This window comes from Ciconia boyciana, chromosome 23, assembly GCF_034638445.1.
Source record: "Ciconia boyciana chromosome 23, ASM3463844v1, whole genome shotgun sequence".
NCBI lineage: Eukaryota > Metazoa > Chordata > Aves > Ciconiiformes > Ciconiidae > Ciconia > Ciconia boyciana.
This window is the reverse complement of record NC_132956.1, coordinates 6,162,167-6,187,163: the sequence shown is the minus strand read 5'-3', so window position 1 is coordinate 6,187,163 and position 24,997 is coordinate 6,162,167. Positions and strand designations below refer to the sequence as shown.

Below are 24,997 nucleotides of genomic sequence, written 5' to 3'. Positions count from 1 at the left end.
TTTTTTTTTGGGGGGGGGTGTGGGGGGGGAGGTGGCCCTGTCATGGTTGGGGACCGGGGGGCGCGTGTGTGTGTGTGTCCCCCCCCAGGGGAGTGCGTCGCTGCAGGCAGCGGCTGGCCATGGCGGGGTTCCCCCCCCGTCCTGGGGACACGGAGCTGTCACCGGCCCCAGCTGCTGGGGGGGGCTGGGGGGGGGCAGAGTGGGGGGGACAGGAGACCCCGAGTTACCCCCTCCCCGCCCCAGCTCTGGGGACGCCCCGGGTGCCCCCCATCATGGGGCCACCGGTTCACGGGGCTTCAGGTGGGTGGGAGGGGGGTGGCAGTGCTGGGTGCCCCCCCCCCAAACCTGGGCTCCCCACGCGGCGCTGGGGACCCCCGGCCTGGCGCGCGTGTCCCCGTGCATGGGGGTCCCAATGCCAGCACACGCTGGGTGTCCCCCCCAGGACTTGGTGTCCCCGCCCCCACAATGGCTTTTGGGGCCCCAGAGCCGCCCCGGGGCCCTTTGCTGTTTCTGTAGGACCTACAATAACGCCTGGGCTGCAGTGGGCCTGGGGGCTCCAGTCTGGCTCCCGGTCTGCCCAGTGCCCCCAGTACAGCCCCACCCCAGTGTCCTCATGGCCAAGGCACTGGGGGAGGCACAGGGAGTGCTGGGGGGACTGGGGGCTGGGCTGGGAGGTACTGGGACAGCACTGGGAGCCCCTGAGTGATACTGGGGATGGTGTGGGGGTGGTACTGGGAGCTACTGGGGACACTGGGAGGCACTGGGGGACCCTGGGTGTGCAGGTGATGGAGCTGAGGGGGCACTGGGGGGTCTGGCTATGGGGGCACTGGGGGCACTGGGAGCTCTCCCGGGGAGCAGGGTGGTGCCCCGAGGGGTCCGGCGGCACCGGGGGGGCACTGGGGGTACCGGGGGCGGGGCGGTGCCTGGGAGGGTGCCGGGAGCCCCCGGGCGATACCGGGGCGGGGATCGGGGCAGCGCCGGGGGTCCGGGGGCGGCTCCGGGGATCCGGGGCGATGCCGGGGCGGTATCGGTGGTCTGGGGGCGATCCCGAGGATCCGGGGGCGATGCCGGGGGCGGCGCGGGGGCGGTGCCGGGGTCCCCGGGGGCGGTGCCGTAGGGAACACCGGGGCAGCCCCTCGGTGCGGGGCCGGGGCCGGGGCCGGGAGCCCCGGGCGGTGCCGGGGGCGGTGCCGGGGCGGAGCCGATCCCCATCGCGATCCCGATCCCGGTGCCGGTGCCGGTGCCGGGGCGCGGGGGCGGCCGGAGCGGGGCAGCGGCGGAGCCCGGGGCATGGCGGGCCTGGGCGTCCCGGAGCCGGGCAGCGGCCCCGGCCCCGGCCCCGTCCCGGCCACCCGGGTGGAGCTGACGGTGTCCTGCAGGTACCGGGGGCGGCGGGGAGCGGGGGGCGATCGGCGTCGTAGGGTGCTGGGAGGCACTGGGATGCACTGGGGGAGCGGGAGGCAGTCGGTGTGGTAGGGTACTGGGAGGCACTGGGGGAGCGGGGGGCGATCGGCGTTGTAGGGTACTGGGAGAACGGGGAGTACTGGGAGGCACTGGGGAGTGGAGGGCAGCTGGCGTTGGAGGGTACTGGGAGGCACTGGGGGAGTGGGAGCACTGGGGGGCAGGATGCAGTCGGTGTTTTTGGATACTGGGAGACACTGGGGGAGCGGGAGGCACTCGGGGGTGTAGGGTACTGGAAGGCACTGGGGGAGTGGGGGAGCACAGGGGGTGTCGGGTACTGGGGGCATGGGGGGCACTCAGTGGTGGGGGGCACTGGGAGATACTGGGACAGCCAGGGGTACTGCGGGTATAGGGTACTGGGAGGCACTGGGGGAGTGGGGGGCTCGGGGGGGGCACTGGGAGAGTGGGGAGCACTGGGGAGGATGTGGGGGCACTGGGAAGCACTGGGAGAGCAGGGGGCACTGGAGGGTGCAGGGTACTGGGAGAGCTGGGGGAACGGGGGTGTGGGGCACTGGGGGAGTGGGGGCTCTAGGGATGGGGGTGCCCGAAGGGGGACCCCGGGGATGGGATGAGGGTGCCAGGCTGTCCCCCCGTGTCCCCCCGAGATGGGATCCTGCCCCCCCGGTAATGCTGTCGGCCCCCAACGCAGGTGCCGGCTCGGGGGGGGGGAGCCCCACATGGGTGCTGGGAGCTGTGGCTGTGGGGCGGGGGACCGAAGCGGGGGGCTGGGCAGCGTGACGTGCCACCGACCCCCCGGGGAGCGGGGCCTGGACCTCCTGCCCCCCCAGCCCCCTCTGCACCCCCTCTCTGCAAGCTGGGGGCCCACTGGGGCGGGGTGCTGGGGTGTCCCTGGTCCCCTGGCCCCGCTGGGTGCCCCCCCGATCGTGCTGGGTGCCCCGTGCCCCCCCCGGCCGCGCCGCCTGCGGCCGCTCCGACCTATTTTCCTCCCACTCCATCGGGGACCGGAGAAAGTCCCGGCGCTCGGACGCTGCTCAGAGCTGCAGCGGGGGGTGACGGGGGCTGGGGTCCCCCCACGCGGGTGGGCACCCCCTGGCCCACGGGTGGGCACCCCCTGACCCACGGGTGGGCACCCTGACACACGGCTGTGCACCCCCTGACACGCAGCACGGAGCACGCGGAGCCGTGCACCCCCCGACACGCGGCTGTGCACCCCCTGACCCACGGGTGGGCACCCCGACACACGGGTGGGCACCCCGACACGCGGCCGTGCACACCCCGACACGCGGCCGTGCACCCTGACGTGCAGCACGGAGCACACGGAGCCGTGCACGCCCCGACACACGGCATGGAGCACGCTCGGCCCTGCACACCCCGACACGCGCCCGTGCGCACCGGCACACGGCTGTGCACGCCCCGACACGCGGCCGTGCACACCAACACGTGGCACGCCCAGCCACGTGCACGCACCCACGTGCGCAGCCTGGTGTGCGCAGCCACGCTCACCCGGCCCTGCACTCACACTCACGCTCGCTCACGCTCACTCACTCACATTCATGCTCACTCCCACTCACAGTCACTCACACTCACTCCCACTCACACTCACACACTCACACACTCACTCACACTTGCTCCCACTCCCACTCCCACTCACACTCACACTCACACACTCACACACTCACACTCACTCACACTCACACACACTCACTCACACTTGCTCACACTCACACTCACACACTCACACAGTCACAGTCACTCACACTCACTCACACTCACACACTCACACACTCACTCATGCTTGCTCCCACTCACACTCACTCACACTCACACTCACACACTCACACTCACTCACACTCCCGCTCCCACTCCCACACTCCCACTCACAGTCACTCCCACTCACACACTCACTCACACTCGCTCACACTCACACTCACACGCTCACAGTCACTCACTCCCACTCACACACTCACTCACACTCGCTCACACTCACACTCACACACTCACACTCACTCACACTCACTCACACTCACACACTCACTCACACTTGCTCACACTCACACTCACACAGTCACAGTCACTCACACTCACACTCGCTCCCACTCACACTCACACACTCACACACTCACTCACACTTGCTCCCACTCCCACACTCACAGTCACTCACACTCGCTCCCACTCCCACTCGCTCCCACTCACACTCACACACTCACTCACACTCACTCCCACTCCCACTCCCACTCCCACACTCGCTCCCACTCCCACTCACACACTCACACACTCACTCACACTTGCTCACACTCACACTCACACAGTCACAGTCACTCACACTCACACTCGCTCCCACTCCCACTCACACACTCACACACTCACTCACACTTGCTCACACTCACACAGTCACAGTCACTCACACTCACACTCGCTCCCACTCCCACTCACACACTCACACACTCACTCACACTCGCTCCCACTCCCACTCCCACTCCCACTCCCCCTCCCCTGCCCGGGCCCCACTGTCCCGTCTCCCCGCAGGCAGCTCCTGGACAAGGACACCTTCTCCAAGTCGGACCCGCGTGAGTGGGGGCCGGGGGTTTGGGGCTTTCGGGGGCTCTGGGGGGGCCGGGGGGCCGGGCACAGGGCCCCGGGGGTTTCGGGGCTCGGGGGGTGCCCGGCCCCCCTGACCCGCGGCCGGCTCTGCCCGCAGTCTGCGTGCTCTACACCCAGCGCCCCGGCAGCAGGCAGTGGCGGGAGGTGAGCGGACGGACGGACGGACGGACGGACAGGCGGCGTGGCGGTGGTGGTTGGGGGGGGGGTTGGCCGACCAGCCAATCGGCATGTTGGGGTGCCAGGCAGCTGGCCAATGAGCATGGCGGGGAGCTAGCCAATCAGCATATCGGACCGATGGCCAGGCAACCAATCAGCATGTTGGGGTGCCGGCCAGCCAGCCAATCAGCATGTCAGGCCAATCAGCATGTGGGCATGCCAACCAGGTGGCCAATCAGCATGTTGGGGTGCCGGCCAGCCAGCCAATCAGCATGTCAGGCCGATCAGCATGTCAAGGTGATGGCCGGGTGGCCAACCAGCATGTCAGGGTGTTGGGGTGCTGGCCAATCAGCATGTTGGGGTGCTGGCCCAGTGGCCAATCAGCATGTCCGATTCTGGCCAACTGCATGTCGGGGCACTGACCAACGAGCACGTTGGGGTGTTGGCCAACTGGCCAATCAGCATGTTGGGCTGCTGGCCAATCAGCTTGCTGGGGTGCAGCCAGCCAGCCAACCAGCATGCTGGGGAGCTGGGGCGCGCGTTGGGGTGCCGGGCAGCCAGCCAATCGGCCGTCGGCGTGCAGCCAGCTGGCCAATCGGCGCTCGGCGGCCCCGGCGGGTGCTGGCCGTCCCCAGGGAGGGGACGCTTGGGGACACCCCCGGGGGGCCCCGGCCCCCCCCGCTCCTCCCGCCCCCCGCCCCGCCGCCGGGCGCCCTGTAATTAACTGCTGCTTAATTGAGGGGCTTCGGGGCTCGGTGGGCGGGCAGGGGCTGGGCAGGAGCGGTGCCAGCCCCGCGCCCGAGGACAAAGGGGCACCTGGTCCCGCCGTGCCTGGCCCGCGCGTCCCCTCCCGCCCCCGCGTCACCTCGTGTCCCAATGTCCGCCAATGTCCCCCCGGCGTCCCCGTCCCTCTCTCCATCCCCCCTCTGGTCTTCTTCCTCCGTCCCCCATCCCGTCCCCGTGTCCCCATGTCCCCATCCCTGTGTCCTCGTGTCCCCATGTCCCCGTGTCCCCATCCCCATGTCCTCGTGTCCCGATGTCCCCATCCCCGTGTCCCCATGTCCCCATCCCCGTGTCCCCATGTCCCCATCCCCATGTCCTCGTGTCCCGATGTCCCCATCCCCGTGTCCCCATGTCCCCATCCCCGTGTCCTCGTGTCCCCATGTCCCCATCCCTGTGTCCCCATGTCCCCATGTCCCTGTGTCCCCATCCCCGTGTCCCCGTGTCCCCATATCCCCATCCCCATGTCCTCGTGTCCCCATGTCCCCATCCCTGTGTCCTCGTGTCCCCATGTCCCCGTGTCCCCATCCCCGTGTCCCCATGTCCCCATCCCCATGTCCTCGTGTCCCGATGTCCCCATGTCCCCGTGTCCCCCAGTTTGGCCGGACCGAGGTCATCGACAACTCCCTGAACCCCGACTTTCTGCGAAAGTTCGTCCTCGACTACTTCTTTGAGGAGAAGCAGAACCTCCGCTTCGACCTGTGAGTGTCCCCACTGTCCCCCCTGCTGTCCCCCCACCCAGTGTCACCCCCACCCACCACAGCCCCCAGCGCCCTGGCACAGCCCCCCCGCTGCGGGGCTGGGTGCGGTGGCTCAGCCTGGGGCTGCGGATGCCAGGCGGGTGCTGGCATCTGTCCCTGTCCCTGTCCCTGTCCCAGGCGTGTCCTTGTCACTGTCCAGTCCGTGTCCCCCTCCCTGTTCCGTCCCCATTCCTGTGCCATCCCCATCCCTGTCCCCATCCCATCTCCATCCCATCCCTGTCCCCATCCCTGTCCCCATCCCATCTCCATCCCATCCCTGTCCCATCTCTGTCCCTATCCCCATACCCGTCCCTGTCCCTGTCCCCATACCTAACCCATCCCCATTTGTGTCCCATCCCCGTCCCATCCCTGTCACCATCCCCATCCCTCTCCCATCCCTGTCCCCACCCTGTCCCCAAGGCCACCCCGTCCCCACTCCCGTCCCCGCTGCCTCGGCCACGGGTCCCCGTCTGTCCCCAGGTACGATGTGGACTCCAAAAGCCCCGACCTCTCCAAGCACGTAAGTGCGGGGCCGGCACCGCTCCCCCCCGGCACCGCGGGGCTGGGTGACGGGGACAGGGACGGGGACAGACCCCGGTGACACCGCGGCTCCGGCAGGATTTCCTGGGCCAGGCCTTCTGCACCCTGGGTGAGATCGTGGGCTCGGCCGGCAGCCGCCTGGAGAAGCCCCTGATGTGAGCCCGCTCCCCCCGTGCCTCAGTGTCCCCGGGGGGGCCCTGCGCCGGGCTGGCTGCCCGGTGTCCCCATGTCCCCCCCCGCCCAGTGCTGGCGGGGCGCCCGGGTCCTTATCCGGGTGTCCGGGATGGAGACCAGACCCCGGTGCCGACAGCCCCGGCTCCGGGCTGCCCCGGCTCCCCGTGTCCCTTGCCCAGCCCCTGCCTCAGTTTCCCCATGGTGGGGTCTGGCTTTGGCAGGGGGTTTGTCCCCTCCGTCACCCTTCGCTGTGTGTCCCAGCAGGATGGGGACAGTCACCACGCACACCCGGGGCAGGAGACCCGCTCCGGCCGTCTCCAACGGGTGAGTTTGGGGGTGCCCAGCCCTGGGGGGGGGACACACCCGGGTCACCATGTCCCCCCCCCCCGGCTCACGGCTCCTCTCGGCAGCGGCATCCCTGGGAAGAAGTGCGGCACCATCATCCTCCTCGCTGAAGAGCTGGGCAACTGCCGGGTGAGCCGCGGCTCCGGGGACGGGGGGGACAGACTGGGGACACCCCAGTGTCATGTGGGGGGGGGACTGAGACACCCCCTGGGCCTTCCTCACGCTGGGGTGAGGAAGATGAGGGTCAGGGCTGACCTGTCCCCATGGTGTGTCCCACGGGTCCTGCGTCCCTCACACACCGAGCAGCGCCCACCCGGGATCCTGCTCCCCCGGTGTCCCCGGGGGGGGCCGGGCCGGTGACCCCCCCGTCCCCGCTGCAGGACGTGGCCACGCTGCAGTTCTGCGCCAACAAGCTGGACAAGAAGGATTTCTTCGGCAAATCCGACCCCTTCATGGTCTTCTACCGCAGCAACGAGGACGGGACGTGAGCGACCCCCCCAAAACACAGCGACACCCCCCCCATCACAGGGCGGGGACACAGCCCCGGCCATGGGACACCTTGGGGACCTCCGATGTCCCCATGGGGCTGGCTTGGGGGGGTGGGGGGGGGTCTCCAAAAATCACCTCTGGGGTGATGGGGTGGGGGTGGCGTTTGCCATCAGCGGGTGACCCCCTTGTCCCCCCCCAGCTTCACCATCTGCCACAAGACGGAGGTGGTGAGGAACACGCTGAACCCCGTCTGGCAGGCGTTCGCCATCCCGGTGCGCGCCCTCTGCAACGGCGACTACGACCGGTGAGTGCCGGGTCCTCCGGGGCCAGCGAGGGCGGCCGCTCTGCACCCTCTTCCCACAGTCTCTGTGGTACCTACGCTGATACCCAAGCCCTCCGGCATCCCGGCCCGCCCACGCTGCGTGCCTCAATTTACCCATCTGGGCAATGGGCTTCATTGCCATCACAGAGCCATCCCTGGGGTGTGTCCCCCCCTAAAACCGGAGCCACCGGCTGCGTGTCCTGGCGAACAAAGCTCAGCGGCGTCGCGCCGCCAGCTTGGCCCCGTGTCGGACGTTGCTGTGGCAACGGCAGATAAAAATATCCCACCAAAAATGCCTGAGGAGGAGGAGGAGGAGGAGGAGGAGGAGGAAGGAAAAGGCCCACGGAGGCGTCAAAACAAACCCACAGGGAGCAGGCGCCGGGGGCCGCCCCGGGGACCCGTCGCAGCCCCCAGGGTGGGGGTCTGGGGTTCTGGGGGTGCCGGGAGGCGGCTCTGACCCCCCTTGCCTCGCAGAGCTATCAAGGTGGAGGTGTACGACTGGGACCGCGATGGCAGGTGAGCTGGGGGGTGGCCCCGAGGACACCCCCCCCCCGGCCCCGCGCCCCGGCTGACGCTGACCCCCCCTCGCCCCGCAGCCACGACTTCATCGGGGAGTTCACCACCAGCTACCGGGAGCTGGCGCGGGGACAGAGCCAGTTCAACGTCTACGAGGTGAGGCCGGAGAGTGGGGACAGGGGCCTGGGGGGGCAGGGAGGGGGGGTCCAGCTGCACCCATGGGTGTTACAGTCCCTTGGGTGCCCGTGCTGCACCCCTGGGTGTCATGGTCCCTGTGCAGCACCCCTGGGTGTCATGGTCCTCAGCGTCTCCGTCCTGCACCCCTGGGCGTGACAGTCCCCAGGGTGCCCAGGCTGCACCCCTGGGTGCCACAGCCCCCTGGGGCATTACAGCCCCCCAGGGTGCCCCTCTGCGCCCCGACGTGGTGTCCCCGGGGCGTTACGGTCCCCAGGGTGCCCCTCTGCACCCCGGGGTGCTGCGGCTCCCGTGGGGAGCAGCTCCCCTCCGCCCCCCCAGGTGGTGAACCCCAGGAAGAGGATGAAGAAGAAGAAGTACCTGAACTCGGGGACGGTGAGGCCGGGGGGGGACGGGGGGAGGGGACACGGGAGGGTGCAGCCACTGTCCCCCGCTCAGCCCCTTGTCGCTGGCAGGTGACACTACTGTCCTTCGCGGTGGAGTCCGACCACACCTTCCTGGACTACATCAGGGGCGGGTGAGCGAGGGGGGGACACGAGCCTCAGTTTCCCCATCTGCATCCTGGGGGCTGGACCGGAGCCGGCGGGGCCCTGGGCAGGGTGTCCCCAGCACCCACAGCTGCTCCCTTGGGTGCAGGGGGGTGAAACCTCAGCGCAGGGAGACTTGGGGGTGCTCTGAATTGGGGAGGGGGGGTGCACCCAGTCCTTGGGTGCTCACCCAGGGAGAGCCGGTCTGTGGGCCGAGGGCTGGCCTGGGAGGGGGCTGCCCCCCCGCACCCATGGGTCGCATCCTGCATCGCCCACCCCAGGGCCCTAAAGCCGCTTCCCCCCACCCAGGACCCAAATCAACTTCACGGTGGCCATCGACTTCACCGCATCCAACGGTGAGCACGGGTCTGTGTGTGTGTGCGTCCCCGGTGTTATTTAACGAGGGGGGGACTCGTTACATCGCTGATGGGGGGGTGGATCCGGCCCGGCTGAGCCCACCGCCCGCGCAGGGAACCCCTCGCAGTCCACCTCGCTGCACTACCTGAGCCCCTACCAGCTCAACGCCTACGCCATGGCCCTCAAGGCGGTGGGCGAGATCATCCAGGACTACGACAGCGACAAGATGTTCCCCGCCCTCGGCTTCGGCGCCAAGATCCCGCCGGACGGACGCGTGTCCCACGAGTTCCCGCTGGTGAGGGGCTGTCCCGAGGGGTGGGGGGGGTGGGGGGGCATCGCCCTTGTCACCGGGGTTCCTCGTCTTGCAGAACGGTGACGCAGCCAACCCGGCGTGCAGCGGCATCGAGGGCATCCTGGAGGCGTATCACCGCAGCCTGCGCAGCGTCCAGCTCTACGGACCCACCAACTTCGCCCCCGTGGTCAACCACGTTGCCCGGTAAGGGGGTCCCAGCACCCCCCCCCCGAGGGGGGTCTGCGCCCACCCCGGTGTCACTCACGGGGTCCCCCCCAGCTCGGCGGCGGCGGTGCTGGATGGGTCCCAGTACTTTGTGCTGCTCATCATCACTGACGGCGTCATCTCGGACATGGCGCAGACCAAGGAGGCCATCGTCAACGTGAGTCCCACGGGGCGGTGGGTGCCCCAGGACGGGGTGCAAGGACCGGCCAGGGTCGGGGTGCTCTGAGCCACCTGGGGTGCAACAGCCAGCGGGGTGCACGGGGTGCAGTGAGCTGTGCGGGTGCAACAACCGAGCGGGCGCACAGGGTGCCCCAAGATGGGTGCAGTAACCAGCCGGGGATGTGGGGTGCCCCGAAATGTCAGGGTGCAAGGACCAGCCGGGGCTTAGGGTGCCCGTGACGGGGTGCAGCGAGCTGTGTGGGTGCAACAACCAGCACGGGGTACCCCAAGATGGGTGCAGTAACCAGCCAGGGATGCGGGGTGCCCCAAACTGGGGTGCGACGACCGGCCAGATGCCCGGGGTGCCCCAAGCTGTTGGGGTGCCAGAGCGAGCCGGGGGCGGCGGGTGCGACGGGCGGCCAAGGACGCGGCGTCCCCCCGGGGGGGTGGGGGGCAGCTCCTGCCGCCTCCGCACGAGGGGCCTGGAAAGGAAAACGCAATTTCGGCACCGAGGCGGCTCCTGGCAGGCACCAGCAGCACCTTTGCCCTCGCAAGCGCCTGCCCGAGCCTCCCCACCGCGTCCCCCCCTCCTCACTCAGCCCCGCACCCGGGCGAGCTGGGGGCTTTATTCTTCCTCCTCCTCCTCCTCCTCATCCCCCAACCTCCCCTACAGTGGCTCAGCCCCATCTCGGCTCCCCGATCCCCGGGGCGTCAGGAGGGCTGGGGGTGCGGGAGCTGAGCGGGGACGCTGGCGGGGGGGAGAGGGGCTGGCAGTGCCCACGGTGCCCCCCATGCCAGGCATCCGCGGGGTCCGCGCCCGGCCGGGGCAGGAGGGAGAACAGCTCCGGTAACGTTTGTTTGCTGCTTTATTTAATATCCCCGCACTGCGGCTCCGCCGGGAGCTCGGGGAGCTCAGCCCTGGCAGCTGCCGCCCCTCGCACCGGCCCCGGTGCCAGCCTGGCCCCCGGCACCGCCACGGCCCGGGCTCGGGGACGTGCCAGCCTGCGGCCGTGCCGGGCCGCGGGCAGGGTGCTGGGTGCCCTTTGGGGCTGGTGCTGCTGTGGGAGCCCCGCGCTGAGCCGAGGGCATCCCTTAACCAGCGGTGCCGGCCTGCGGTGCCGAGTGCGGGGGGCCCGGGGTGCCGCCGAGCGCGGGGTGCCCGTCGCGGCCCAGGGTGCGGGACGCCCACCGCGGCCCCGAGGACAGAGTCGCCGTCGTGGGCCTGAGCATGGGACGATCGTCACGGCCCCCGGTGCAGGGTGCCCGTCGCTGCCCCGGGTGCCCATCGCAGCCCCAAGCGTGGGACGCCCATCGTGGCCCCGGGGCAGGGCTGCCCATCTCCGCGCCGGGCGCAGGATGCCCGGCGTGGCACGCGGTGCGGCATGCCCGCCGTGACCCATGGGGACGATGCCCACCGTGGTCCCGGGCACAGGATGCCCATCACGACCCCGAGGACGGGGTGCCCGACACAACCCCGGGCGCAGGACGCCCATCGCAGCCCCAAGCACGGGACGCCCACCACGGCCCCGGGCACCGGGTGCCCGTCGTGGCCCGAAGCGTGGTGGGGTGCCCGTCCCGCCCCGAGCGCAGGCGTTGGCAGCGACGAGGCCGGCAGCGAGGCAGACACCGCGGCGAGGATCCGATTCGATCCGCTCACCCGCGGGCAGCAGCGGCGCCGGTGCGGGCAGGGGGAGGCAGCGGGAAGGGGAGCAGGCAGCAGCGATGCCGGGGTCCCCGAGGGCCGTCACGCACGCGTCCCGGCCGTCACCCTCTGTCCCCCCCCAGGCAAAGGCGCTGCACCCCGGGGTCTGGTGGGTGCTGGGGGGTGAATGCTGGGGATGGGAAGGGGCTGGGACCCTTGGGGGCTGGGGAGGGGGCTGTGTTCGGTGGCAGCAACCATAAATTTGGTGCTTTTTTTGCTTTTTTTTCCCCTCCCCGCCCTCGCCCCCCCCCCCCTGCTGCAGGCTGCCAAGCTCCCCATGTCCATCATCATCGTGGGGGTCGGCCAGGCCGAGTTCGACGGTAAGGCTGTGGCTGTCCCCATCCCACCCGTGTCCTTGGGGGGGGGGGACGACCGGGGGGCCAGAGCTGCTTTTGACGGCAGGGAAAATATGAGTTGAATTTATTGGGGCTCAGCGGGATTCGCCGCAAGCCGGCGTGTGTGTGGTTATGAGCGGAGGCGTTCGTTAGGGCTGAATGGGCCCCCGGGGTGTGTTTGGGGGGGGAACATGGGCAGGCCCCCCCCAGCAGCCAGCTGCTCTGCCACGGGCAGGCAGCGAAGCCAAATTAAAGCTCCCCCAGTAATTGCCGCTGATGAATCAGCCCCGCTCCCCTGCCTGCACGCAGCTGCCAGGGCTGGGGGGCTGCTGGGTTTGGGTTTGGGGGGGTTAAAGGGGTCCCACCCTGGAGTGGGGGGGGGTGGGGGAGACCCCGGGTACTGCTGACCCCCCCCGCCCCCCCCTCGCAGCCATGGTGGAGCTGGACGGTGACGACATCCGCATCTCCTCCCGCGGCAAGGTGGCCGAGCGCGACATCGTGCAGGTACCAACCCCCCCGGCGGGGATCGGGGACCCCCCTCCGGGCCGGCCCAGCACGGTGGTGGCATGGTGGGGCACCCCCAAATCAGCCCCATCGCTCCTGGGGTCCTCTGACTGCTCACAGCACGGAGGGAGGATGAGATGGACTGGGACATGGGGGGTGCACTGGGACATGGGGGGCACTGGGACATGGGGGCACTGGGACATTGAGGGGAGGACAGGTACTGGGACATGAGGGTGCACAGGGACATGAAGGGGGTGCACTGGGAGATGGGGGGCACTGGCCCATGGAGGGGATGCACTGGGACATGCGGAGGGGGCATTGGGACATGGAGGGGGTGTGCTGGGGTATGGGGGGGCTGCACTGGGAAAAAGGGGTGCACTGGGGCTTGGGATGTACCTGGATGTGGGGGTGCACTGGGACACGGTGGTGGACTGGGATTTGGGGACACACTGGGACATCAAGGATGGGGAGGGGGCTGCAGTGTGGGACACACCGGGCCATGCTGGCCACGGGGGACCAGGCCCTGGGGCCCCCGCAAGTCCTGTTGTGCCCCCCCTTGTCCCTCCCAGTTCGTCCCCTTCCGCGACTACGTGGAGGGGGGGGCCAGCCCGGTGCTGAGCATGGCGCGCCTGGCCAAGGACGTCCTGGCCGAGATCCCCGACCAGTTCATCTCCTACATGAAGGCGCGGGGCATCAAGCCCCAGCCGGCACCCCCCAGCCCCGACCCCCCCGGCCCCCCAGTGCCCCCCCAGCCCTGACCGAACCCGCCTGGCACCCCACGCCCCCCACCCCAGCCCCGGGGCTTGGATGTTTTTCCGAGCCCCCTCTTTCCGTTTTCAAGCGACAAAAGGCACAGGACCCTGCCAGGGCTCTGGGCCCTGGGGGGCCCCCCCCCCCCCCATAAATCACCTTTTCTGGGGTTCCTGGGGGGGCTGGGGATGGAGGCACCTTCGCTGGCCTTGGGCGAGCATCCTTGGCCGTGGCGGACCCCCGCCATGTCCAGCCAGGGCCATCGTCGCTCGTCCCCATCCGGGCACACCGGTGCTGAGGGCCATATCCTGCCCCCCAAAAAAGGAGCAGGGGGTCCCCAGCCCCCCCCCCCTTGAGCACAGAGCCAGGGTGGGCAAGAACCCCACTGCCCCCACCTGCCCTTTGCCCCCCCCCCCCCAGGAGTGGGGTCCCCTCCGGTGGCCCTGGTGACATTCAGGGCATCCCCATCCCCGGCCCCCGGGGTGACGCATGCCCCCCCTCGCCCCCCAGCCAGCCCCTGTCCTCCCGCAGCGAGTGCCGGCTGCTCCCGGGGGGTCCCGGGCCCTTTTTTGTGTGTGTGTCCCCCCCTTTCACTTTTCTACTTGCATGGACAGTCCCTTCCCCCCGCCCCGTGTCGCGTGTGCGTCTGCTGTGGGTTTGTATTGAGTTGCCTTAAACTGGAATAAATTATAGTCTTTTTAATTCCCGCCGCCCCCCCGGGTCCCCTCCGGCATCGTCCCTGCAAGGGGTGACCCCTCCCCATCCGCCCGTGGGTGTCCCCCCCCCCCGACACAGAGCAGGGCACACAGGGTCCGTTTTGGCTTTATTTCTAATAACCCAAATATTGCAAATATACAGAAAAATACCAGTACAAAGTTATAACACATCCAGGTTTATTTACAGGACTCTGCACTGGCCTCGGTGTCCCCCACCCCAGCCAGGTTGGGGGGGGCCGGGGGAGGGGGGGGCAGGGCTATGGCTTTTAGTAGTGGGTTACGCTCCGTCCCCGTCCCCGTCCCCAGGCGAGGCCCAGGGGGACGCTGAAGCGCACGCAGGAGGTGCGGGGGCTGCAGCCCCCCCGTCCCCCCGTCCCCCCCGTCTGCCGTGCCGGGGCTGGGGGGCGGCAGGCTTTGCACAGGCACCGGGGCGAGAGCAGAAGCCATGTGTCACGACAGCACGGCCATATTGCGATAGCCATGGTGGGTCGCGAGGGGCTGGGGGCCACGGGGGGGGGGGGGATCTGCACCTCCCCATCCCAATGCACCCCCATCCCAATGCACCCCACGACCCAGCCAGGGGGGTCGGGCAAAGCCCCCACACCCTGGGCTGAGGGGGGGGGTGTCACATAAAGCCCCCGCACCCCGGCTGGGGGGGGGGGCTGCTGTGGGGTGCAGCCCCCCCCACCCCCCAAAGGGGATTTCCAGTGTAAGGAGACTGTAACAGTGCTGGGACCAAAACCTGGCAGGGTGCAAGCAGGGGGGAGGCGGGGGGGGCAACCAGCCCACGGTGCCGGGGCCAAGCGAAGGAGCGACCCGCCACTCAGGGGGGCCTCTGAGCCCCCCCCCGTCCTGCCTGCGTCCTGCCTGCACCGCTGCCGGCTGGGGGGGGGGCCCGGGGCTGAGCCCCCACCAGCCCCTCGGTAAAGAGCTTCAAGCTTTAATTCATTATTGCTGCGTTTCCCTCGGCCAAGGCCAGTCCGGGGGGGGGACCGGGGGGGGCCAGAGCCGGGCCGTTACCCCAGGGCCATGGGGGTGCAGGGGGGGCCGGGCAGCAGCGCAGCCAGCCCGGCTCGTATTGCTTTGGAGAAGAAACACCCTGGCTGCTGCCCCCCGCCCCGAGCCCCCCCAGCAGCAGTGACACCTCGGGGTTCGTCCCCAGCACCCTGGGGACGGTGCTGCTGTTGGGGGGGGGGGGTCTGCTCCCCCCAGGGGACAGCAGTTCCTACTCCGTCGTCCTTAAAATAAAACAGCCCAAAAAACGGAAAAATAAAAGACCATAAAAGCCCCCCCCCGCGCTGGAAGGAAGTATTAAAGTGGAGTTAAGTTAAACCCTTGCGTGTCCCCCCCACACCCCAGCAGCAAAGCCCCCCCCGGCCGGAGCAGGCAGCGGGTGCGGGGGGGCCCCGCCTGCGCGGCGGAGGGTGCGGGCAGCGTGGCGGCATCCCCGGCATGGGCACTGCTGTGCCGCTACTCCAGGAGGTCCTGGGGAGAGATGGGACAGTCACCCACCCGTGTCCCCGGCACGGGTCCCCGTCCTGCCACCCAACAGACCCACTGGAGGAGAGGGGGTCCCTGTGGGGGGGAGGCCGGGACCCCCGCGCTCACCTCGTCGGAGTCATCGTGGTACCCGCCCTTGCCGGCCAGGGTGCCGGGGTCCAGCGTGTCATCTGTCCCCTCCACGCCGTTGCCCTCGGCGTGCTGCCGGAGGACGGAGTAGCGATGGACCAGGAACCTGGCAGGAGCAGAGAATGGGGGGCGGGGGGGGGGTGTGACTGCGCTGCCCGCACCTTCAGCGAGCCCCCCCAGGGAACACGCTCATCCTGCAAAGAGCGGAGCTGGGTGAAGGCAGCGCGGGGGTGCGCGGACGCTCCGCAGCCTCTCCAGCGCAAAGTCAGCCTGGGGAGGGTGGTTTGCCGAGAGAGCTGGGGATGGGCAGTGTCATCCCTGCCCTCTGGGGCTGGGGGGGGTGGGGGGGGAGCATCCAGCCACGGCTCAGCTCCTCACCTGCCCCCGCAGACGTATTTCTTGATGAGGAGGACTCCGGCCACGGCGGTGACGAGCAGCACGGCCACGACAGCCAGGATGATGGGAGTGGAGCTGGTGGACGCTGCCTGCGGGGAGAGGAGGAAGCGTCCAGAGCCGGGGGGCACCGACCTCCCCCCAGACGCACCCAGCACCCGGGCTTATCCCGGGGGTAAAAGCCACGAGGTCCCCGCAGCACCCAGCCACGATTCAGGCAGGCAAGAGGCCCCAGGCAGATTTAGGCAGGACAGTCCTGCCCGCCACAAATTTATCGGCTCCACGGGTCCAGGCAGGAGGTGGCCCGATGCCCAGAGCCGTCACCGTGCCCGGACGGTGTCACCGTCACCTACCAGCTGGCTGGGGTTGAGGAAGTTGCTGGTGCATTTCTTCTTCATGTCTGTCTCCTTCCGGCTCGGGCTCTCCCCTCCCGAACACTTGTCCCCGGGGATTTTCCGATACCTGGAGATGGGGAGGTGACGCCTGGTGACCCCACAGCTCCCGCAGCCCAGGGACCGTCAGCCCCGATGCAAGGCGATGGGGCAGGATCTGTCCCCGCCGAGTGCAGGGTGAAGGATTCCCCGGGGCTTCGGGGTTTCCACCCTCTTCCTCCCCGACCCCGGCTCCAGCGTGGACGCCGGCCAAGCTTTACCCGCTGGTTTTGAGCAGCTCCTGCCTGCCGTAGAGGCAGAATTCCAGGTCGTGTCCCTTCAGCTCCGGCTGCTCCACGCAGACAGACTGGTTCTCCGGGCGGTAGTAGCCAAAATCACTGCGGGAAGAAGGGGAAAAGCAGATGAGACCCCGCTCGGGGACCCAGCGGGAGCCGGGCTAAAGGAGGGCGACATCTGACCCGAAACGGGGACAGAAGGTGGGAGATGGGAAGATGGAGGCTACCAGAGGAAGTCCTCCAGCGTGCAGGGACAGACGGACGGCTGCTTGGTCACCATGTAGTCCCGGCCGTTCTGGCACACAGAGGACTTGCGGAGACGTCGGTATTGTTCCTTGTAGCCCAGTATGCAGCCGTCACTGGGGTCACTGGGATCGCTGGAGTGCGCCAGCCAGATGGTGTAGTCCTTGTCCTCGCCTGCGAGGGAGAGGGCTCGGTGGCATGGCCAGGGAGGGGTCCCCGGGGGCCGGCCGCGCTGCGGACGCTGCTCCGGGGGGAAGCAGCCACGGGCAGGGCACGGGAACCCCCACCGCTCACCCCGTCACGCCGTCCCCATGGTGGGGACCAAGGGCCACACTGCCCTGGGAGAGACCCCGCTAGCGCCACCCGCACCGAGGTCTGGGGGCAAGAGCGTCCCCCAGCCCAGCCCTGGCTGTGCCCAGCCCTGGTTGTCCCCAGCCCAGCCCCGGCTGTCCCCAGCCCTGGCTGTCCCTGGCCCTGGCTGTCCCCATTCCTGGCTGTCCCCAGCCCAGCCCGGGCTGTCCCCAGCTCTGGCTGTCCCTGGCCCTGATTGTCCCCATTCCTGGCTGTCCCCAGCCCAGCCCCGGCTGTCCCCAGCCCTGGCTGTCCCTGGCCCTGGCTGTCCCCGGCCCAGCCCAGGCTGTCCCCAGCTCTGGCTGTCCCCACAGCCCAGCCCCAGTTGTCCCCAGCCCTGGCTGTCCCTGGCCCCGATTGTCCCCGGCCCCAGCTGTCCCCAGCCCAGCCTTGGCTGTCCCTGGCCCTGTCTGTCCCTGGCCCCGTCTGTCCCCGGCCCCGGCAGCTCTCACAGGTCCTGCTGAGCAGCTCGCTGAAGTCGATGGTGTAGGAGACCCACTTGCGGGAGAGGAAGTTCCCCCGGAAGCCCCAGACGCTGACGTTCATGGAGCGAGCCCCCGGCTCGGACGCCAGGCCGGTGAAGAAGATGGGGTCCTTGGAGAAAGCGTACTTATACCAGCACTGCCCTTCGTCCGTCGAGAACCTGGCACGCGAGGGGTCGATCAGCACCCGGGTGCTCCGGGAGGCACCTCCTGCAGCACCCCCCTGTGCTTTGGGACCCCCCCTCCCCGCAGCAAGGGGAGCCCGTGCGTACTCGATGACGTTGACGGGCTGGCTGGTGTGCTCGATGGCGACGATGAGACCGCCCGAGTCCAGGATGGCGTAATGGTGCGGCCCCTCCAGCATCCGCGCCCAGGTGTAGCCCCCGTCGTCCGAGATGTAGACGTCGGGGCTCATCACCGAGATGGCCCCCCCCACGCTCCCTGGGAGAGGGGCACGGCGTGAGCTGGGGGGGGACACGGACACAAATACGGGCTCTCGGACCCCGCCACCCGCCCCGGTGAGGCTCGGTACCGTGGGCGATGACGATGCCGACGGCGTTGGGCTCGGAGAGGGGAGCCATGGGGACGTTCAGCTTCTGGGAGATGCTGTAGGAGGCGTGGATGTGGAGGCTGCACTGCAAGCGCAAGAGGAGAGCCTGTCCAGGAGCCCGCGGGGACCGGGCACGGGGGACGGATCCACCCCTTGACTCCCGGTGGGTGCTGGGGAGCACCCCCAGGACCCCCCAGCCTGCTCAGGGCTTGCCGTGCAGCCCCGTGGTGCCACCCGCAGCCCACGCACGGCCGGCCCCACGCCCCTAGCGTCTCCGGTGGGAGCTGCAGGATGGATTCGCTCGTCCCCGAGCATCCCCTCGGCAGAGGATACCCAGGGGAACGGCACTGGGACCCCCCGGGGGGACACAGACCCACCTCTTCCTTGCTCCTGGCCGTGGAGTCACAGGTGGTGTTTTTGGGCTTCCGCAGCGGCACCCACTCCCCACCGCGGTCAAAAGTGATCACGGACTGGATGGAGTTGTCTGGTGGGAGGAGGAGGAAGAGCCGACGGGGTCGGGAGGATGCCCAGCACATCCTCATCCCCCCTGCACGGGGTCACGCTCCCCTCTGGCCCCATCAGGACCCAGACTCCCATCCCCAGGGAGGCACAAGCCCAGTTTCGGGAGTGGGGGGACGGAGGTGCGGCCGCCCACCTTCGGAGAGGACGCTGGTGATGTAGATGCCCCGCAGCGAGGTGACGTTGGTGAAGTCGGTGTCCCCGCCGGTGGTGGTGTAGAGGTGCCGCTCCAAGGACTTGGAGTAGACGACGCCGCGGTCGTCGGAGGTGTAGATGGTGCCAAAACCCGTGTCTGCAAGAGGGACGTGGGGACAGCAGTGAGGGGGGGGCCGGGGGGGCTGCTCCCATGGGGCCACCACAGTGGCATCGGCACCAGCGAACCCCCCAGGGGGTCTCAGGAAGAGGAGAAACCCCCGAGTGCTGCAAAACGGACCCAGCCTGGTCACGGTCCCTGCGTGCTGCAAACCAGAGCAAGCAGCCTGCTAATTAGCGACACCCTAACGAGAAAGCCCTTCCTCCAAGGCACGGCAGAGCTACCGCTGCGTGGAGAGCCCCGTGCTCGGGTGAGGAGCTGGCTTGCTTGTGGCAAAGAGGTTTCCAGTTGTCCCCAGCCCCGCGATGTGTCCCCGTCCCCGTCCCACGCAGCCCGGTCCCACTCACCACCCGGCTCGTCCACGTGCATGAAGACCAGGTCGTCGTTAGCGGCCAGGATGGAGTAAAATTGCTCGTGCCCGACGGAGGGGAGCTGGGCCATGTTCCAGGTCTCGCCTTGGTCGAGGGAGACGTGAATGCGCCTCGTGGTACCCTGGGGAACCAAAGCATCGTCATCCTTCGTCCTCCTCGCAGGGAGAGGAAGGGGACACTGGGGAGAGCTGCAGGCAGGGACGAGCCACCGCCGCCTGCTCTCCGGCAGCATGGGGAAGGGGGACAAGGACCTTCTCTGTCGTGACGGAGGCGAAAAGAAAGCGTCCTCCCAGCCCGAAGGAATAAATCTTGGTGCCGATGACCTTGAAGGCTTTGCCGAAGTCGGAGGTTTTCTTTAGCTCCAGTAACCCCAGATCAGCTTCTTAAGAAGAAGGGATGGTGGATTAACGAGCCTGGAGCTGCCTCCAGCTTCGTCAGCCGTCACTGGAGCTGTGTCCCCCCTCAATGTCCCAATATGTCCCTCTCCAGTGTCCCAGCTCTGGGTATTCCCAGCTACTCCCAGCTTTTCTACTGGGACCACCACGGGGTGGCCCCGCAGAGCCCCCAAAGCGATGGGGACCCCAGAGACGTGACTGCAGATCAAGAAGTACTTACTGCAGGAGTTGTTCAGGTAGGTGGTGAAGAAGATGGTGTTGTTCGCACCCCTGGGGAAGAGAAGGCGTGGGGGGGGGGCACCCAAAAGCAGGTGGGACACGATGGCCCAGGATGCCATCGCCCACAGATTCATCCCTGGCTGTGGCAGCGCTCTGAGGGGTTTGGGTGGGTGGGTGTCCCCCTGCCTGCTCAGGCTGCGATTGGCCCCCCCCCCAAATAATCCCCCCCCCCCGCAAAGTGGGCAGCCACTCACCACTTGGCCAGGCAGACGGCTTTGTGGATCTCCTCCCACTTCTCCCCAAAATCCTTGGAGACCCAGAGGCCGTTCTGCAAAAGCCGAGAGGTTGGTTATGGCTGACTACCCCCCTCAACATCCTCCCCCCAGCTCTGGGGCTGCAAACCCCCAGCCCCAACCGTGTCCCCCAGCTCCGTCCTGGAGCCACGCGCACCCTCCGGGCACGGGGATGGAGCCCAGGACGCGCGTCCACGATCCGGCTCATCCTTGGGGAAGCACCACCGGGAGCCTTCGCCATCCCAGCCAGGGTCCCATCCCGGCCCCCCCGGCCCTCACCTCGGTGCTGAGGGCCAGCAGGCAGTCCGAGTTTTGGGGGTGGTAGGTGATCTGCACCAGGGGGTGGAAGGGCAGATCCGTCTGGACAAAATTCTTGGCGAAATCAGATGAGCGGAAGATCCTGCCGCCGCGGCTGCCGCCGGAGACGTCACCCGTCAGGATGACCTGGGTGCGGGGACGGAGGGGGCTCAGCCGTGCCGGGAGCTCCAGAAGAAAAACCACCGCGACCCCTCGAGCCCGGGGCGGGGGGGCTGCTGGGCGCAGAGGGGGGGTCCTGGCTCGCCAGCTCCCCGGCACGCCGCCCCCTCCTACCTTTCCCGAGTTCTCCGGGCCGATAGCCATGCCGAACTCGGTCCGGATGAAGGTGTTGTTGATGAGGCTGGTGATGTCCTTGAAGGTTTTCCCGTAGTCCTCGCTGGAAGGGAGGAATCGGCACGGCCGTGAGCCGGCGCGGGAACTCGGGGGCTGCTCCCAGCCCACCCCCACCCCCCCGTGCGTGCCGGTCCCCGGTGTGCCACCCACGGGGTGCCGAGGGCGGGGGGAGCTCACCTGCGGTAGAGTTTGGACTGCCCGAAGCTCATGATCACCAGCGGCACCTGGAACGTCGTCAGGACGAGGATGACCTGGGCAGGGAGAGAAGGACAGGCAGGGTCACACCCGGGCACCTGGAGCTCCAAGGCCCCCCCAGCCGTGGGCTCCCCCCCGTCCCCTCCCCGGGCACCCCCCTGCCTCCATCCCAGTCCCGGCTTCCAGTCCCACCGGCCCCGCAGCCCCTCGGGCACAGGAGGGGGCTGCGCTTGTCCCCCCTCAGTGGGAACCACAGCCGCTTTGGGGGGGAAGCCCCCCCCCAGCACCCCCACGGTGCTTACCCCCGTGCTGTCGCCCACCCAGGAGAGTGACACGGAGCCGCTGAGGTCATCGAAGATGCACTGCGAGGGAAGAGATGGCAAAATCACTACTACAGCTGGGGGGGGACGAGCACCCGGACCCCCCCCCAGCCGGGCAGGGCTGCAGCGTGCCCCATGGCCACCCCCTCCCAGGGGACACCGGAGTGCCGGTGCCTTCCCCTGCCACCCACTCAGGAAGGTGACGCTAAGCTGTCCCCATGGCACATGGGTGCGGGAGGGTCCCCTCTGCACCACTCAGCCCCCCCTGCGCTGCCTGCAACCCCCTCAGTGGCACTGGGGGACACTGGTTTGGACTGGAGCAGTGCCTGGGAGCGGGCAGCGGGGTGGGGGCGGTTGGGGACACGCACAGGGCGCCGGGGGACACTCGTGGGGCACCAGGGGACGGAGCTGCCGGCAGCCCCAGGCTCTGCCCGCCCTGCCCGCAGCGGGCAGGGGAGAAGGGAAGCCCCGCGGCGGGGACGAGGCCACGGCGGTGGCCGTCCCCATCGCCCTCGCAGCGCCGGGGCGAGGTGGCAGGGAGGGGGCCCCACGGTGCCACCCCGTCCCCGCGTCCCGCTCCGCGGGAGGCACCTCGCTACAGGGGGGGGAAAAAGGGAAAGAGGGGAAAGAAACGTAAACTGGTGCGGGACCAGTCAAAGGACTGGTCAGACTGGGCCGGCAAGCCCACCGCCACCAGTGGCAACCGGCCGGGCTGGCAGAGCGGGCGCAGCCGGTGGCCAAGAGCCAGTGGATCCCGGCACGGATCCCGGCACGGATCCGGCCCCCCCGCGCCCCGGGGAGCGGCGCCAGCCCCGGGGTTAATGTTCAACCCGGGGACGAGGTCAGGATCCCCCTGCGGTGGCTGTCTGTCTGTCTGTCTGTCCTTCCGCTCTGTCCGTGGGGGCCTGGGGTGCTCCGCCACCCACCTCCTGTCAGGCTGGTGTCTGTCTGTCTGTCTGTCTGTCCGTCGCTGCTCATGGAGCCCGTCCCACTGCAGCAGGTGCTTCTGTCTGTCTGTCTGTCTCTTAGGGGAATGTCCGTCAGTCCTGCCCCAGCAGGCACAGGGGGAGCAGGGTCTGTCTGTCCGTCCCAGGGGATGTAGGGGGCGGGAATGTTTGTCTGTCCATCTGTCTGTCCCACGGGACATGGGGAGGGGAACGTGTGTCTGTCTGTCCGTCCCAGAGGATGCAGGGGGAGATGTCTGTCTGTCTGTCCGTCTGTCCGTCTGTCCCAGGGGATGTTGGGGGAGATGTCTGTCTGTCTGTCCGTCCATCCCAGGGGATGCAGGAGGGCTGCCTGCCTGCCTGTCTGTCCGTCCGTCCGTCCCGCCCCCAGAAGAAACGGCCTGCCGGTGCCAGGCACTGTCAGGGCACAGGGCGGGGAGGTGTCTGTCTGTCTGTCTGTCCGTCCGTCCCTCCAGCCCATAAGGCACGGGCTGGGGCGGGGCGGGGGTGTCTGTCCGCCTGTCCCGGCCGCGGGGGCGGGGGCGGAGGGTCCCCGGTCCCCCCGGTAGCTGCTGGGGGTCCCCGGTCCCCCGCCCCGCTGGCCCTCGGGGGTGTCTGTCTGTCTGTCTGTCTGTCGGTCGGTCTGTCCGCGCCCGCGGCCCCGCCCGCCGGCTCACCTGGTGCGTGTTGTTGCCGAGGGCGGCCGGGACGCCGCGCAGGCCGCCGCAGGCCTCGCCGCCCGCCGCCGCCGCCGCCGCCAGCCCGCCGCCGCGGGGGGCCCGGGGCCGGGCCCGAGGCCGCAGCCCCAGCGCCGCCCCCGCCGCCCCCAGCGCCAGCGCCAGCGCCACCGCCAGCCGCGCCGCCCCGCGCGGCCCCATGGCGACTCCGGCCGCCGCCGCCGCCCCGCGCCCGGGCCCGCCGCCGCCCGCCGCCCGCCCCCGCCTCCCATTGGCGGCCACCGCCCCGCGCCGCGCCCTCCCGCCGCGCCCCCCCGCCCTGGTTGGCTGCGGGGGACGTCGCTTTGGGCCGCGGCGCGCCTCCCCGGCGGCCCGGCCCGCCCCGCGCCTTCTGGTTAGCCCCTTCCTGTGTCAATCGCCGCCGCCTCCTCCCGTGATTGGCCGACGGCGCTTGCACGATGGACGCGAGCCCGCCCTCTCTCTTTTGACCCCGGGCTCGAATCTACCTAGCGACAGCCCTCTGATTGGCGACGCGGCCGGGGGGGGGAGCCGCCGAGCGATTTTCTGATTGGCCGAAGCGACAGGTAGCCGGGGGCGCGCCAGGCCCACCCCCGGCCCATTCACAAGGTGCAGCCGCCCACGTGTGCGGGGACCCCCGGTCCCGGCGGGGCACGAAGCCCCCGAGAAGGGGGTCCCGGGGCGGGACGGGAAGCCACTGAGGGAACTGCAAGGCCTGGGGAGGCTGGGGCTGGTTCTGGGGGTGCACAGCTGGCAGGGGAGGGGGGACAGGGGACAGCAGCGTGTGTCCCCCCCGGGGCTGGGTCCCCCGGTTCCCCTTGGGCTGGTACGGGCAGAGCCGAGAGTTTTCGTGCCCAGTGACGGTTACACCCTTGCACATCAGCCACGTTGCTCAAGCCAGGGAGCGCTGGTGCAATACATGAAGCAACAAACGTCCCTGGCAGCCCCCCCGGAGAGGGGAGGGCTCTGCACCCCCAGCACACGAAAGGTCCCCCCCAGCCCAGGGCAGGGGGATGGTGGGGAAGGGGACCGGGAGCTCTCTGCCCCGACGCCTGCTGTCTTCAGCTTCACAGAGGGGGGTTAAACCTCCCCCCACACCCCAAGCGAGAGCCTCGGCGAGCCCACGCTCACCCTCCCGGCCCTCGTCCTTTCTCTTCTGCAAAAAGAGAATTTTCATTTTACTGCTGAGTCACCCTTCCCCATTTCCCCACCCCCCCCGCCACCTCCTCCCCTGAAAAAAGACAATCTACGAGTTCCACGTGTGCAGGGCACAAGGAAACCCTCCGCTGCGACAAGCTGCCTGGGTGGCATCGCTCAACGAACCCCAGAAAGGCGGCAGAGGGGCAGATCTCACCCACCCAGGAGGGACGTGGGCTCCATTACCCTCACCCCCCTCTCGCATTTGGCCTGCGCCCTGCCTGGCAAGGGCTTGAGCTTTTCACTTGCCAAGACGGATCAGATAAGGAGCACAAAGCCTCGATTTTCACTTAGAGCGGAGCCGCTCTCATGTGATGCTGCCACCAGCAAACCATGTGACGAGGGCAGGGCATAAAGGAGCATTTTCTACCGAGTGCCACGTTGGGAAGAATTAGCTTTTTGTGTTTCCTAGAGCACAAACAAACCTAGAAAGAGCACTACCTCCCAGAACAGCAGGGTTTTGCGTGGGGCAGGGTGGTTTACAACAGCTGGGACACCCATCGGCCTCCTTCCCGAAGGAGGAGAGGAGGCGACCGAGCTTTGAGATGATATAAAGCTTTGAAGCACATTAAGGATAAAGGGCGTTTATATCTGCCACGTACACGATGGCTGATAGCAGCCCCAGTTTCACTTACGGGGTGGTTTTATGAGGGTGAGGCTTGGGGCGGTGCCCTGGATATCATCCTGACCTGCTGGATATTCAGGACAGGCGAGCTCCCACAC

General features: G+C 68.8%; 2 protein-coding genes across 3 annotated transcripts; one reads left to right on the top strand and one right to left on the bottom strand.

Moving 5' to 3' along the window:
* The first annotated feature begins 1,290 nt into the window (after positions 1 to 1,290).
* On the top strand, positions 1,291 to 13,139 carry LOC140643159 (copine-5-like). The gene is given in 21 exon segments (XM_072844635.1): positions 1,291 to 1,379; positions 3,949 to 3,989; positions 4,121 to 4,167; positions 5,557 to 5,660; positions 6,180 to 6,219; positions 6,318 to 6,394; positions 6,678 to 6,737; positions 6,824 to 6,887; positions 7,139 to 7,242; positions 7,447 to 7,551; positions 8,044 to 8,085; positions 8,166 to 8,241; positions 8,602 to 8,655; positions 8,736 to 8,797; positions 9,117 to 9,163; positions 9,278 to 9,528; positions 9,530 to 9,660; positions 9,736 to 9,838; positions 11,805 to 11,862; positions 12,308 to 12,381; positions 12,951 to 13,139. Coding segments are annotated over 21 exon segments (1,818 nt in total).
* An 803-nt stretch (positions 13,140 to 13,942) lies between these two features.
* Positions 13,943 to 23,156, bottom strand: SORT1 (sortilin 1). 2 transcript variants are annotated; one of them, XM_072844750.1, is made up of 20 exons: positions 23,060 to 23,156; positions 21,421 to 21,480; positions 21,101 to 21,174; positions 20,864 to 20,966; positions 20,552 to 20,716; positions 20,234 to 20,307; positions 19,981 to 20,030; positions 19,617 to 19,747; positions 19,342 to 19,486; positions 18,818 to 18,973; positions 18,540 to 18,646; positions 18,145 to 18,247; positions 17,885 to 18,053; positions 17,583 to 17,773; positions 16,764 to 16,953; positions 16,522 to 16,638; positions 16,223 to 16,331; positions 15,855 to 15,961; positions 15,456 to 15,582; positions 13,943 to 15,332 (listed from the first exon to the last, which is right to left on the bottom strand). In XM_072844750.1, the coding sequence occupies exons 3-20, from the start codon at positions 21,130 to 21,132 to the stop codon at positions 15,318 to 15,320; spliced, it is 2,091 nt and encodes a 696-aa protein (XP_072700851.1). In that variant the 5' UTR covers positions 21,133 to 21,174; positions 21,421 to 21,480; positions 23,060 to 23,156; the 3' UTR covers positions 13,943 to 15,317. The 2 variants fall into 2 exon arrangements, with proteins under 2 accessions (XP_072700851.1, XP_072700852.1); XM_072844751.1 differs by having other exon boundaries at positions 19,617 to 19,744; positions 23,060 to 23,133.
* Between the last annotated feature and the right edge of the window lie 1,841 nt (positions 23,157 to 24,997).